Source organism: Hippocampus zosterae, chromosome 7 (assembly GCF_025434085.1).
Source record: "Hippocampus zosterae strain Florida chromosome 7, ASM2543408v3, whole genome shotgun sequence".
Lineage (NCBI taxonomy): Eukaryota > Metazoa > Chordata > Actinopteri > Syngnathiformes > Syngnathidae > Hippocampus > Hippocampus zosterae.
This window is the reverse complement of record NC_067457.1, coordinates 7,367,026-7,381,864: the sequence shown is the minus strand read 5'-3', so window position 1 is coordinate 7,381,864 and position 14,839 is coordinate 7,367,026. Positions and strand designations below refer to the sequence as shown.

The following is a 14,839-nucleotide window of genomic DNA, read 5'->3' as shown; positions in this document are numbered from 1 at the left end:
GTTTTCTGATGTGTTGTGTTTAGTTTTTTTTGTGATTTTATTTGCTGTTGAGGCTAGTTTTTTTTGGTTTGTTTTTGTGCTTTTTGATTTCTGTGTTCTTTGATTTGCTGTTGCAATTCGTTGTTGTGTTTCGAAACAGGTTTTGTGGTGTGAGAGATTTTATCTAAACGTGAGATTTTCGGTTTGCGGGGGAGAGAGTTTCCGTGGACTTCTTGCGAGCAGATTTTGGGTGAAGTAAACGTGATTGTTGGCCACTCCAGCCCATACAAGGAAGTTATTTGTTTAAAATGATGCCATTCGAACCTTAACTTTAACTGGAATGGAAGTGACAAACCAAATTCAGTTCCTCAACAGTTGCATTCAAGTTTCAGGGGAAATTCCACAGTTTGTTTCTTTGCTCAAAAGAGAACACCGAGCATGAGTTGTATCTGAATTATATGATAAAAAGTCCAGTTTGTCAACCGTAAGAAGTGACTCATTGATTTAGTCACAACAAAGGTTCTGATACAACACATCCAACATGTCTCGTCTAGTATGAAAATATTTAAATGAATGCAAACTGAACTTCAAATGGTGACTAATATAGGGACACGTATGGACCGATTTTTTCACATGCTGCAGCCCAGCTGTTGAGAACAGACCGGAAAGTGTGTGGTGACAAGTTGCAAAAAGTTTACCGGTAGTTTTGTTTTTTACAACAAACCACTGACTGGAAGAAATGGTTTAAATGGTCATCGAATTCATAAATATGAATGCATCCCCTCAATTGGATGAAGAGCTTTTCTTGTAAAATAATATCTGACAGTGAATGGGGAAGTTGCTAAAAGCTGCTTTCGGTCGGAGATCAAAACGACATTGGCCGCTAGTAAATATCTTTGCCCAAAATTGTAACGTATGTTCTGACTCTGTAAATAGCAGTGCTAAACAAAATAGAGTTAAATTGGGAAAAATGATCAGGGGAAACAAAAGCAACAAATAAATAAATAAATAAAAATCTTAATATGCGCAAGTACACCACTTTTGCCAGTAGATGGAGACATCCTGCAGTGTTTGAAAATTTATGAATTTCAAGCTAAATCTTAAACACTTATGAAAATCAATCAGGTTGTAGTGTGGGGTGGTTTTTTATGAAGGTCAACTGTTACGCATTGAATGTACTTGCAGAACCCGGTATATATATTTTTTATCAGATATTTATCCCCGCACATAACCGCAACAATGTTTTCATTCAATCGCTTTACTGCGATATTGTTTACCTGGTCCATAAATTGACTGTACTGTACTGCCACACATTAAATATAAATGGCAGGTGACATCATGAAGTAGGTTGTAAGTAGAACGTTCGACGAGATGAAGGTTGTCTCATAAATCCTGCCGGCAAACATGTGCATGCAAGATCAAAGCACGCAAAACCACACGCTGAGATCACACAGACTCTTGCCCGCTTCCACGGGCGTTTTTATTTATTCATTTTTTTATGGACATCAGCACGATAATAATTTGGGATTTAGTTCTGTTTTACGGCATGCAGGCAAATTCGCTTTTTTGTTTATTTGGTTATTGCTTACCACAATGCGCCTTCATCTTTTTTTTCTTCTTTTACACGAGTAATACAGCAAAGGCACCCCATTGATATGTTATGAGTGTGTCTATAACAACCATGTATGTAACTCCAGCTTCCCTTTTTTTATCGTAAAACACTTAAGTGGGCGTTCATGGTCAGGGCAGTTTCTATTTTTATAATGCGTAATGAAAATTACTGGCAGTCGCAAAGACAAACGGACTGTAAAGTTATGGCGACCTTTACGTCATTTCAATTTAAAAAAAGGATGATTAAGTTAAGCGTGGGTCTACTTGAAAGTAGTGACAGTTAAATAATTGATGATTTTTTGTTGGCCAGACATGATTTGACTTTCATGAACACACAAAAGAACTCAGAAGGCTTCGACAAAGGTTTTCTTATCTTATAAATTAGTGATCCCCCCACTATCCATCTTTCACACCCTGCTACATTGTAGCATTTGAAGCAGTCTTTTTATGTTTCTTACCCCCCAGTACACATACAGGCAAGTCACAATTTAGAATTGTGCGCAATCGGTTCACCGTCTCCTTACGTTACTACCCTGAGATTTACTGGAAGCGATGCAACGTAACAAACAAGCAAGGTTCACAACTGAGCTCCACTTTTATTTTATTTTTTTACAAACTGCTTGAAGTGAGCACACTTTGCTCGTGTGCGAGTGAGTGAGAACAGGCACTCAAAACTTTTACACAGCAGTCCCGAAATGTCCTCCCCCGTGGGATCTTTTTGCCATTTATTACCCCCCTCTGTATTCTACCTTTGCTATCTACATATTCTATCTCAGTATCCATGATTGGTTGGTTTTCTGCTGAGTCCCAGAGGCACAAAGGTGTTCACAAGCTCTGTCAATGCTTTGTGAAGTCTTGACAGCGAGTAGCTTTGGGAACGCATTTTAGCTCCTTTGATTGGCCCGGGCTGTTTGTGACATTTCATCATAAGCTTTGAAGAATTTGTGTCGAATCGAGAACTATGTGAATCTTGGATTTATTGTATATCTTCTTTGATTGCTCTACTAATTATGAATCGCTGTATCGCGAAGTGGCCGATGAGATCGTTGTCATTGCTAAAATATGAGCTAAAAACCCACGTTAACGTTAGCTAACCTGCTGCCAATAGCTGATAGCACACCTTGTCATTTAAAAATATCTGCTTTTCCACAGATGGACATATGTATTAACCTTTAGACATGTATACATGTATTTTGAAGCTTTATATCGACTTCCTTACAAAACATTTGAATGTCCGTTAAAGGTGGAGAAAGCTGCACGAAGACAGTACGAGGACAAGAGCATAACGCAGAGATGTCTGACTCTCAGAGCGTGCAAGAACTGGAAGAAGCAGGTAGGACGTTTTTTTTTTCTTTTCGATTTGGCCATACAAATGAGAACGTCACTTTCGTCTCATCTTCCTCTGCTCTACCCGCTACAATGGAAAAGCACAGCCACAAGAACCCCCGCCATTCATTACCCCCATAACATTTGCTCGCTTTCCTGGCGGCAGGAAGAGTCGTGAGTCACAACTCAGCACGAGAGAAAAGAGTTCACTCATGCATGTCAAGTGTCAAACCCGCTTGTCTTCATGCGCATGGATGAGAATATCTTAAGCATGGATGCTTCAAACCATACGTAGCGTTTCATATGATCGTTTCATTCATCTCCCCTTGCTCATAGTGGCCAGTGGCCTCGGGCATTTCTTTACTTGGACAAATGCATTTTTTTAACCTGCTGTAATCTGATAACGTGATACGTTTTTTTTTTTTTTTTTTTTTTTAAATTTGGGGTAAAAGTGCAGACTAAATAATGTTGCGATAAGTACATTAGTTCGAACTTTTTCAAAATTACTTTGTTCAAGACGTTGACTTGTGAATTGAGAAGCCCTTGTTAATTTTTTATGGAGTGAAGTGGGACACTGTGTAGTATGTTAATGGCGGACAGTTAACGGTTGCATTCATGTTTTTTTATTCCCCAAGGGTGCATCTTACACAATTTGAATATGCTGTATTTGATATGCTTTATATCATGAATAATTTTACATGTAATGGATTTTATATGGGCGAATGGTATCCAGTTGCATTAATAGTTGCGTTTGTCTCCTCTGCTGCATCGAGTGAGTGTGGGCGAAGGAGGCGTGTGCTCGACTTTGTGCGTAAGGAGGGTGTGCTATGTACTTTAACTCATTCACTTCCAAAGACACTTTTAAACGTCTTTTCAGACTTGGTTCAGAATTGGCTGGTACTGAATGAGTTAAGCATCGTTAGATGCCGTATATGCAGTCACCATAACCACATTAGTGACCGCCGATAATATTAAATGAAAGAAAGGCCGTCTTTTTACCTTATTTTTTTTAGTAATCAGTTGTGGAATATGGATTGCTTTGACCTATTTTGGACTTAAAAAAATGTAGAAAGCAAGCTTTTTGTGAAAAGATATATTTAATGGACTCCGATGCCCAATAATTTTTGCTTTAGTGACGTCTCAAATATATGCAGTCCCTTTCGTCGAAAATAACAGCAACAATGACATTTTGATGGCAAAATAATGTATTTACAAGCATCAACACTGTTACAATTTTACATTTGACAAACGTTACAAACTATTTGCACTCTCTTTAGTCGTAGTAGTATTTAGTTGTGTGTGTGTAAATGACATCGTCCCTTATGCTTCTAAATTTCAATAATCTCCCTCGTTTTCATTCTTTTGTGCCACTCTTTGCAGTCAATTTAATGTGACAAACACTGTGATCAATCGCCAGCTGCTTGTAACTGCCAAATGTCCAGAGCTACATCCCCTAACCAACCCTTGAGTGGCGCAGACGCACTGTATATGAAAATAAAACCCATAGGGTGAGCTGTGCAACGCCTTCCAATACAAGATTAAGCCATGTTTTTTTTTTCTTCTTCACAATGACTGTATATTATAGACTTAATATTGAATAGTGCATCCTCTTTGTAGCCCTTCACAAATAGCTATATTACAAATGAAAAACAAAAACGTGAGACGCCTAGAAAGCCTTTGCTTCTTCCTCACGTTTTTTTTACACTATACATCGGTAGCCAGACATCTAGACTAACGCCCTTTTACGCAGATGGTGTTGAAGAGTGCAACAGAGAGTCATCGAGCTACATGTTGATCTGACCGAACGCATGGAAAATTCTTTGATAACATGGCCTCATTTCGAGAGATATTTAAGACTTCTTTGTACACCAAAAAAAAAAAAAAAGCTCTGGTTCTCAACATGCAACATACCGGTAGTATTGTGCTACATTGACATTAGTTTTGGTTCAAACTACCTTGTCAAAGTGAATTCAACGTCACAACGGCCCATTAAGTACATTATGACCGAACAGCCCAACGGCATAGAAAGTTTTGATGCTTTTCTTTTCGGAATGGTTCACTCATATTCCTTCACAAGACATTTGTCATTTTACATGACTCTGTGCGTGCAAAGCAAATGGAGTGGGGGGGGGAGGGGGGTTGTACAAAGGGGATTCTAAGTAATTGGAAATAATGATAATGGATATCACCCCAGCCCCCCCTCAAAAAAAGGATGATTAAAAAATATCTTTTTTTTTCTATACAGAAAGGCATTAGACCGTAAAATAGATTCACCACACAGCCTGTCGTGGAGCATTTCAGCACAATCCCCCCCACACCCCCCGAGTCCTGTTATGTGGTTGAATGCTTAAGGGACAAGGATGCTGCGGGGAGGTTTACATCTGTGTGATGCATTGAATGGAGCCAGTTATCGTCATCTGCGCGCATTATTATGCAAACGTGCAAGCTTGTGTTCCATTGTGTAAAACCACTTACTATTCAGGCCAAGCTGGATCGAGCCCAAATGTAGCCTCCCGGTGTGCAAACAATAGCAAAAAAAAAAAAAAAAACGCAGAGTTCCATACATACCTGTGATATCAGTCTCATCCATTATTCGGATCCCTTGTATTCATCATTTTATGCCCCCCCCCCACCGATACATGACCAAAAATACTTCTGGAGGAGGGGGGGGGGGCTGATGTGTTTGGTTCGAAATATATTAGCTGGCTGGCACAATTGGCTGTCAAATTTGTCATCATTGCGCGTAAGAAATACAACCGCAGCGTCTGGTGCAGTATATAAAATAAATCGAGCTTGTCCACCCATCTTCTTTTTTTTTTTTTTTCTTCACCGATGGATGAGTCCCGAATGAAAGCAGCAATCTGCGACAAAGTCACCCCGACACGGCAGGATGACCCTGTTTTCCCCATCGGAGTCTCAGAAAACATTCTCATTGACATGAAAGAAGAAGTCACGATACACGCCAATAGCTAATTGAGCAATCGTATTTCATCGAGTTGCTTATTTTTTTTCCCCCTCCAAAATGCAATTTTAACAATATTGGTTGGGCAAAGGTCCATGTCTATTTTCCAAGATGAGTCATCAGGGGCGTGGGTGAGTCTTGGTCCGGCGATGGTCATTTGGGACTCGACATTGTTTTCTCAACATAAAACAAATTCTACAATGCTTTAAATTGAAAAACAAGCAGTATTCAAATATCGATAAAGGAATGTCATTCAAAAGATATTTTTGCATTGGTGCTTGATAGGAAGATGATGATTCGGAGAAAATGGTCGAAAAGTTCAGTAGTACAGTTGGACATGTTTTCTGTGAAACCTACCGGTATTTAACCATTTCGGGGATGGCGGTTACTGCAGTGGGCAGCTTTTCTAATTATCAGGTTACAGGGTGGATGAAAGGGTTCAAAACTGATTCATGGTTTTTGTGCTCTTTCTATAACGTCCTCAGTTGCCTTGAGATGGTGCCAAAGCATTTACTGGCCCAAAAGTAACAAAAGGTGTCAAGGAAGTCTGATGGAATGAAACCCCTCGACTGTTCTAAGAGCTTTGCGTGTCGGGAGGAGCCACGATGATCCGAAAAAGTGAGGGATACTCTTTGCTCAGTTTTTTTTTTCTTGAATCAAAAAGGTAAAGCTAACACATGACGCAGGAGTTGTAATGCGGTGGAATTAGAAGCCAGAATCCTCGTGCTTCTTGCATTTTTTTTCCAAAATTGAAACAAAAGTATATATATATATATATATATATATACAGTATTTTTTTTTCATTATAATGTTGTTTTGATGATAATGACGCTACAGATCCATGCGCACCAAATCCAGTAGACACTTAAACAGCTTCTTCCCTCTAGCCATTAACTCCTTAAACAGTCACTGACGTAGTCACTCTTCTTGCACCACAAAATGGTGCTACAAAACTACTGGTTACTCTAAAATGGTTCAATGATTTTGTTGTTTACGATGATACTAGTGCAGCGTGTTATACCGGAGACAAATTCCTTGTGTGTTGTACATACTTGGCCAATAAAGATGATTCTGATTCTGATTCAAAAATAGCAGAAATATCAAAGCAAAAATGTGAGTACAAAATCACGTTGATCAGATATTTGATCGTTTAAAGCCAGGTATCCAAAACTCGGGCCCATTACGCTCTGCTAGGCATACAATATGATGAACCTTTCTGTTAGATCTCTTTCTCAGGAACAGCAATAGTCTTCCTGGATCAGTTTGAGCCAGGGCATGTTTTAGCTCAGATACACCGATGAACTGTTTTGACCAAAAACGAATGACACTTGTTCCTCAATTGCATTTCTTTGACTTCCGCTTTGACACGCAACATCATCTGTGCGCTAATGCTAGTGATCTAGCCGTCAAGCATCATCTGCGACCATGTGAGGCCATCGGGAAAGCCCGACAAATCCCTCATCCCATCAAATTATGGTCGATGTGTCTAAAGATTTTGCCTCGACATTGGATGGATCTCCACTGCGGAAATGGGGCACAGAATTAAAATCAATACGTGGTTCAGGTGGCCCAATGAAACAATTCAGTACACGGTTAAGGCCCAATAAAACAGTTTCAATAGAGCACACAAATGCATCACTTTGGTCATGGTAAAACTAGTATGTTCTGTAATTCAGACATTATATATGTACACGCAAAGATGTTGTCGATAACGAGAACATTTGACCAATAACTCAAACTCTTCATTTAATCCGTATGCTGTACCAAAGTGCCCGCACCGTATCGTGTTCTACTCATTGGCATAAACTGACTTCAGTCGGTATGTGCTAAAGCCATCTCAAAGGAACCTTTACATCGTCATGACTTTCCATTTCAAAACTGAGAACTGCATTAAAAATTAAATTAAAAAATGTGACATACTGACGGAAAGAAGCAGGTTTCGGCAAAATGTCAAGTATGCCGGTGAAAGGTTCCACGGACATGCCACAGCAGGAAAACATATGACTGACCTTTTTCGAATGGCCCACCCATGTTTGCACATGCGCCAGGATGGCAAAAAAAAATAGTCACGTTCGTATTTACAAGCGCAAGCTGTTTTGAATCCAGTGAGGTTGCCAATGTCTTTCACCATCGCACCGCGGAAGAGTTTACGGATCAGTGCGGCATTCCACGGCGAGTCGCCAGCAAACCTTCATCGTTTGGGGAAATCAGCGTGGTGTTGTGAAGGCTTTGCCATTTTGTTTCTCTCATCATTTTCTAACGAGCGGGCTGGTGTAACAGACCATGACCGTATATCATTATTCCTTATTTATTTTCTCTGGGTTTGAGTTTTATCTTTCGAGGTTTGCTAGGCCGTCGTCCACTAAAATGTTTGGCTTCCTCAGCATGCCTCCCCTTGAATGAAAACAGTGCCCTAATGACATGGTGTTTCTAAACATCTCCCACCAAAAAGGGTCGTTTCTTCCTCACAGACCATTAAGGAGTAAAGTAGCCCCACTATCAGCAGATCCAGGCGTCACAATTCGCCTAACGTGAGTCCGTTTTTGCCAACGGTGACGTCAGCATCGGTGAAACTTAACGTTTGATGTCAGTCAAGAGGCTTGCTGCGTGTTATTCAGTGTTCAGGGTCGTTGAGATCACGTTGCCTCATCCAGTCGGACAGTTGTAAGCTCGGGTCAATGTACCTTCTCCGGACTCTGTTGTGAAACTGTTTACCGGGTGATTTGACTTACTTCATGTGCCAGAGTCCACGGGACGATCGGCTATTGCGTCAGTCCTCCGTATCTCAGGGTAGTTTAACAGTCTAACAGTTTAACCGAGAGACTGAGCAGACGCTCTCTCCCTTTCCCCTGCTCTCAAATGCTGGTCTGCAGCTCTCCATTGAGCAGCGCTGCATTGTGCGCCTCCAAGTTGGCGTTGATGATCAGCGCATTGTTGACCATCCGACTCCTGTCCGCCCTGCTGTCACTGCGATCCATTTCATCCAGGCCCGTCACCTTTTTGAGACAGAGCACCTTCTGGAAACTCTTTTTGAAGTTGTCCGACAGGAAGGCGTAGAGAATTGGGTTGGCGCAGCTGTTAGCGTAGCCTAGCACCACCACAAAGTCGAAGGTGCTTTTCACGGCAGAGGTCGGGTTGATGGAACTGGTTACCGAGGTGACATTGAAGATGTAGAAGGGCAGCCAGCAGAGGACGAACACAGCGACCACGATGGAGACCATCCGCGTTACCTTGCGTTCGGAACGTTTGCGCTTGGTTGAACCCACTCGCATGCCTGACGATTTCACCTGGGAAAGGGCAAACTGTCAGCTCCTCAAACCTTTCAAGCCGCTAATGCTACATGAACCATCCATCCATCCATTTTCCGAACCGCTTGATCCTCACTAGGGTCGCGGGGGGTGCTGGAGCCTATCCCAGCCGTCTTCGGGCAGTAGGCGGGGGAAACCCTGAATCGGTTGCCAGCCAATCACATGGCACACAGAGACGAACAACCATCCACGCTCACACTCACACCTAGGGACAATTTAGAGTGTTCAATCAGCCTGCCACGCATGTTTTTTGGAATGTGGGAGGAAACCGGAGCACCCGGAGAAAATCCACGCAGGCCCGGGGAGAACATGCAAACTCCACACAGGGAGGCCGGAGCTGGAATCGAACCCGGTACCTCTGCACTGTGAAGCCGACGTGCTAACCACTGGACTACCGGGCCGCCCGCTACATGAACCGTAAACCACAATTAATTCATGAATTCATCCGTCATCTATCCCACTTGTCCTAATTACCGATCTGGAGCCAATCCCAGCGAATGTTAGACAAAAGGCGCGGCTGCACCCTGGACTTGTTGCCAGCCAATTGCAGGGCACATTTGACGTTATTTACACCTACGGACAATGTAGTCTTGTGTGATTTTTGGAAAGTGGGAGGAAATATACACAAGCATGGGCGTAACAAGCCAATTCTGAACTGTGAGACGGGCAGGCTAATCACTACCGCTGTTCTTGACAGTATTCATACAGTTCTAAATATGAACCATTTAAAACATCATCATCTTAACCACAGGTGTCAAAGTCAAGGCCCGGGGGCCAGATCTGGCCCGCCACATCATTTTATGTGGCCCGCGAAAGCAAATCAGGCCGTCAAGTTCCATGATGCTTGCTAAAGTCTGAACCAAAATGTCAAATTGTCATATGTAATCCACAATAAACGTAATTATTCATTACTTCTGATTTGAAAACTAGTTATCCATTAATTTTTGTGCCCTGTGTATGTAATATGTGGAGGGGATTAAACATTTGTAAGGTTTCCCAAATTCATAACGGCCCTCCAAGGGAAACCGTAACTACAATGTGGCTCTTGACAAAAATAAGTTTGACACCCCTGATCTTAACCCTTTCAGGGAGACTGGACAGCTTAGCATGTTATCAGGTTACAGGGTGCATGAAAAGCGGGGTGGGGGGCGGGGGGTTACAAAACCACATCTGCAATATGACTTATAAACTTCCTGGTTCAAATGTAGCAATAGGGCGACCCTTAAAGGGCTGAAATTCGAAATTGAACTCATAGTCCGATGTGACGCATATTCTCGACAGCGAGAGAGACGTGTTCGATGAGGCTGCTCGATTGCAAACAGAGATCAATGATCGAACGCAACAGCTGGTTCAATAGTTTCGATTCCCAGCACCAATTATAAGTTGACAAGCAAGGCAAAAAAATAAAACAAACAAAAATGAAGTACTTGTGTAGGAAGCAAGTTTTTACCTTGACGATAATGAGCAGGTAACACAGACATATGACGGCCAGGGGGAGGAAGAATCCAATGAAGAAGGTGTAAAATATGAAGGCGGTGTAATAGACATCCTGGGGCTCGGGCCAAACGATCCCACATACCGGTACCTTGTCCAGACCGCTGAAGATCAGAGTAGGTAGGATGACTAACAGTGACACTCCCCACACTGTCAGGTTGATTAACTTGGCTACCCGGGGCTTCCGCCATTTTGTCGACTTAATCGGGTGAACCACAGCCAGGTATCGATCGATGCTCATCACCATCAGGCAAAAGATGCTGGTGAACTGATTGAGAGAGTCTAAGTGGGAGAAACGGATACAGTCGGGAGTCACTTGCACGTTTTTATTCAATGAATTGCAAATGAGGAATAGCAGACTGATGACTCACTGAGTTGGAAGTGTGAATATTAGGCACTTGATTTCAAGCAACTGTTTAACTTTATGGAGAAAAGATGTTGCCAAGAACATTCCTGGGTGACGACGTGTACTTAAAGTAGCAGGAAGGATTTTTGTCTTTTAATCCATTACTCTGTGTCGTGAAACTGACGTCCAAGAGGACTATTTGGTGTTCCAGAAATCTAGAAAATATCTGATTAGTTTTATATTTGAGGAAGGATTATACAAGCGCATGCGCCCCTGTGCATGAACAAAAAAAAATACAATCATATTCGGATATTTTTGTATAATATTTGTTTGTACATGAAGAATAGCGAACAGATAAATCGTGGAATTAATTAATTTGTGATTATATATATATATATATATATATATATATAACCACGAATTCTGGTTTCCTCCCACATTCCAAAAACATGCACCATAGATTAACGAGACACTCTAAATTGTCCGTAGGTGTGAGTGTGAATGGTTGTTCGTCTCTGTGTGCCCTGCGATTGGCTGGCAACCAGTTCAGGGTGCCCTAATGCCTGATGACGGCCGGATGGGCTCTAGCATACCCGCAACCGGATCGGAAAATGAATGAATATATTTTTAAGTGCCATCCATCATTAACTCATTCAGAACCAGCCAATTTTGAACCAAGTCTGAAAAGACGTTTAAAAACGTCTTTGGGAGTGAATGAGTTAAGCCCTCTCACATTTTCCACTTTCAGACAATTCTTCAAAATAATTTCCCGTTGCAGTCTCCAACCAGTGGACTCCACAGCTTTGATATATTTTTTTTCAAGCATTTACCTCTTGCGGTGCCACAAAGTGGCTATATGCTCAAGCAAAGTAAAGCGTGCTCGGCCGTCCACCTACCCACACTCATGATCACTCTGCATAGCGCTTCACCAAAGGGCCAGTGCACCAACGCCAGCTGCATGGCGATGAACGGCAGGCTCATCATGCACAGAACGTCCGCCACGGCCAGGTTGAGGATGTAGATGTTGGTCACCGTTTTCATTTTGGCGTAGCGTAGGATGACGTAGATGACCAGGGCATTGCCGCAGAGCCCCACCGCGCACACCATAAAGTAAATGAAGGTGATGACGACTGAGCTGGTCTTGTCCTGGTGGGGCTCCCTGGTCTCTCCCGTCAGGTTCAGGTCCAGGTCTGACTCGTTCCCTTGGAGGTAGCTGTCGTATAGGAGTGGCTCGGGTATCGTCATGTTCGGTGGAGGCGAGAGGAAAGACCATTGATCCAACGCCATAATCGTCAAGTCAAAAGTTAGCTCAAATGTGGCCGAAGGGGTTGGCGGTGTACAAGGAACTGCGAGTATCACATTGCAGATGAAGGGAGGAATACATCTAGGAAGAGATGACAAAGTGAGACAAGTATTATGAATGACGGTCATAATAAATAGTTACTGATAAGATCTCTGCTCAGGGCCAAATTCAGATTCTCACTTGGCTCCCTGCGAGCGATCATTTTGTGCAATTTTCAACGACTCTCATCCTAAATCATTCATTTCCACCGCCGCTCTCGTTTGTCAAACCAAACCGTAAACCCAACGCTTAGGGGTCAAAGCATCGACGGCAGGGCTTGATGTAGTCGCGTGCATACATGCAAACAGGCAGGTTCGAGAGACGAGGGCGTTGTGCAGCTTTGCGGAGACAAATGTTTATTCAATCGATCTTGGGGACAAACAGCTCCGACACTGTGGGAGGATCTACCATCCTAGTTGAGGGAGAAGTCGTGATTTAAAAAAAAAATTTTTTTTTGCACATGCGTTAAATACAATGCAAGGCTTGATTTATTTTGAAATCCACCATAAAGAAAGAATTTCCCCATTTTCACTTTTATGGTCATCTGACTTCATTACATGAGTGACAGCTCATATAGAAAGCGCCATATTTTATTGAAAAAGAAAAATGCTAGATATGCATTTTTTTTTTAAATAAAGAAAAATCGTGACATTCAACTAATATGTGATGATGTCAAAGGGGACTTGCAAAGTAAGAACGTGTGCGAATGTTCCAGTACCTGAGCGGTAAGAATGACAATCGAACATAATTTGACTCAATCCCCGCAGCCACAAATTCAATTATTCATATTGTTCTAAGACACTTTCAGCCCCTCAACGGCTCTGCAGAGAAGAAATATTTCAGTACATCCGTGTACTGTGGCAGTTTGAGTGTTTTTTAATGATATGTGATATTTTTGGCACGCTTAGAGCAATCTTTGCCAGCCACGGGGGGGCTGACATTGTGCCGTCACTGGGGACCTCAGACGGGAAAGTCCATCGATATAATTAAATTAGCAGTCACATAATCCACAATGCTACGGCATCAATGTGGCCGGTGCGATACTATAGGTCGGCTTCAAAACATAAAATGCAGATCCATGACTTCATGTCAACTAATACGACTTTTCAGTTTTTGAAATTCATTTTTCCTCAACCGGTTTTGTCTTTGAAAACGCTTTGGCATCATTATATATTTGACTCGATTTGATGTATTCACCTCACAGACTTACTATGAAATAGAAAATGTCCTCCTTGTGTCAAGTCCGTCGCGCCAACTGCCAAGGTGTCTTTACGGAGTGCGTCCATCTATCCTTCCTTGCATCCATCCATCCATCCACCTGCTCCTTCTCTGTTACGCACGACTCCAGTGGTTCTAGCAGCCACGATGCACCCTCATCACGACCCGCGAGAGCTCTCTCAAGTCTTTTTTTGGGGGGGAGGGTTGTTTTGTTTTTTTTTTTCTTTTTAGCGGCTGCAAATATTCTTCTGCTGAAATAAACCTCAGCAAGCAAAGTGTTGGAGGAGAAGCGAAGCGACGAGTGCGTCACGGTGACAGGGCGCACGCAAGACTGCGACTGATGGGGGGTGGGAGTGAGAGAAGGAGGGAAAGGGGGGAGAGAGAGAGAGATAGATAGAGGGGCATTCAGGGGGGGAGAGAGAGAGATAGAGAGTGATCGATCAATACCCTTCGGAAGAAATAGATATTATCTGAACCAAGGTCAAATTCTCATGAGAAAAACTCTTTTTCTAATTATGTGCGTGTAGAATTCTGGATTTCCACCAAATTCATTCCCAAACTTGTAAATGTATTTACTTCTAAAAATAAATAAAATTTCTTCATTGATATGATTTGATAGTCCATGACCGTAATTTCCCAAATATTGAGCACACCCAAATATAAACCACACTCCAAACATCTCCTCCTATGCCAGCTATCTTCGGCCAATAGGCAGGGTTCACCCTGAACGGGTTGCGAGCCAATCGCAGGGAACACATCGATGAATAACCTTTTGCGCTCACATTCACACCTAGAGACACTTTAGAGTGTTCCATTAACCTACCATGCATGTTTTCGGAATGTTTGAGATAACCGGAGTACCCGGAGAAAACCCACCCAGGCATGGGGAGAACATGGGTGCACCACAAGCGCCACGTTAAGTTTGGAGTGATTGAATTGTAAGTGTTAAGTCATGTGACTGGCTCCAACTCAGTAGTTAATCGAGTCTCTGAAAAATCCCTTTGATGAATAACATTATGTCATAATAATTTTTGAATACATGCCGTCTCTTAATTTTTTTACGCTATGCTTGCACCTATTTGCGTGCTAATTTGCACCTAACGCAAAATGATTCGCATCACAATTCAGCTCAGGATTTATCAAAGCACGTGTCCATGAAAAAAAAGTGCAATTTTGCTTGTTTGGCAGATGCGATTTTGGATGAGCGTATCAGCATTTTCCACTCCTTTGTCAAAATGGGCATTTTGGAGGGT

General features: G+C 42.3%; 2 protein-coding genes across 2 annotated transcripts in view; one reads left to right on the top strand and one right to left on the bottom strand.

Annotated features, from left to right (window-relative positions):
* The window catches only part of LOC127603857 (zinc transporter ZIP11-like), a 69,582-nt gene that overhangs the window by 2,098 nt on the left and 52,645 nt on the right, over nt 1-14,839 (top strand). The window contains exon 2 of the mRNA XM_052070527.1: nt 2,834-2,923. The gene's annotated coding sequence lies outside the window, so the exon portion shown is untranslated. The remainder of the gene's footprint in view (nt 1-2,833; nt 2,924-14,839) is intronic.
* Nucleotides 6,683-13,917, bottom strand: sstr2a (somatostatin receptor 2a). Its single transcript, XM_052070523.1, has 4 exons — nt 13,579-13,917; nt 11,923-12,410; nt 10,637-10,962; nt 6,683-9,165 (listed from the first exon to the last, which is right to left on the bottom strand). The coding sequence occupies exons 2-4, from the start codon at nt 12,311-12,313 to the stop codon at nt 8,734-8,736; spliced, it is 1,149 nt and encodes a 382-aa protein (XP_051926483.1). The 5' UTR covers nt 12,314-12,410; nt 13,579-13,917; the 3' UTR covers nt 6,683-8,733.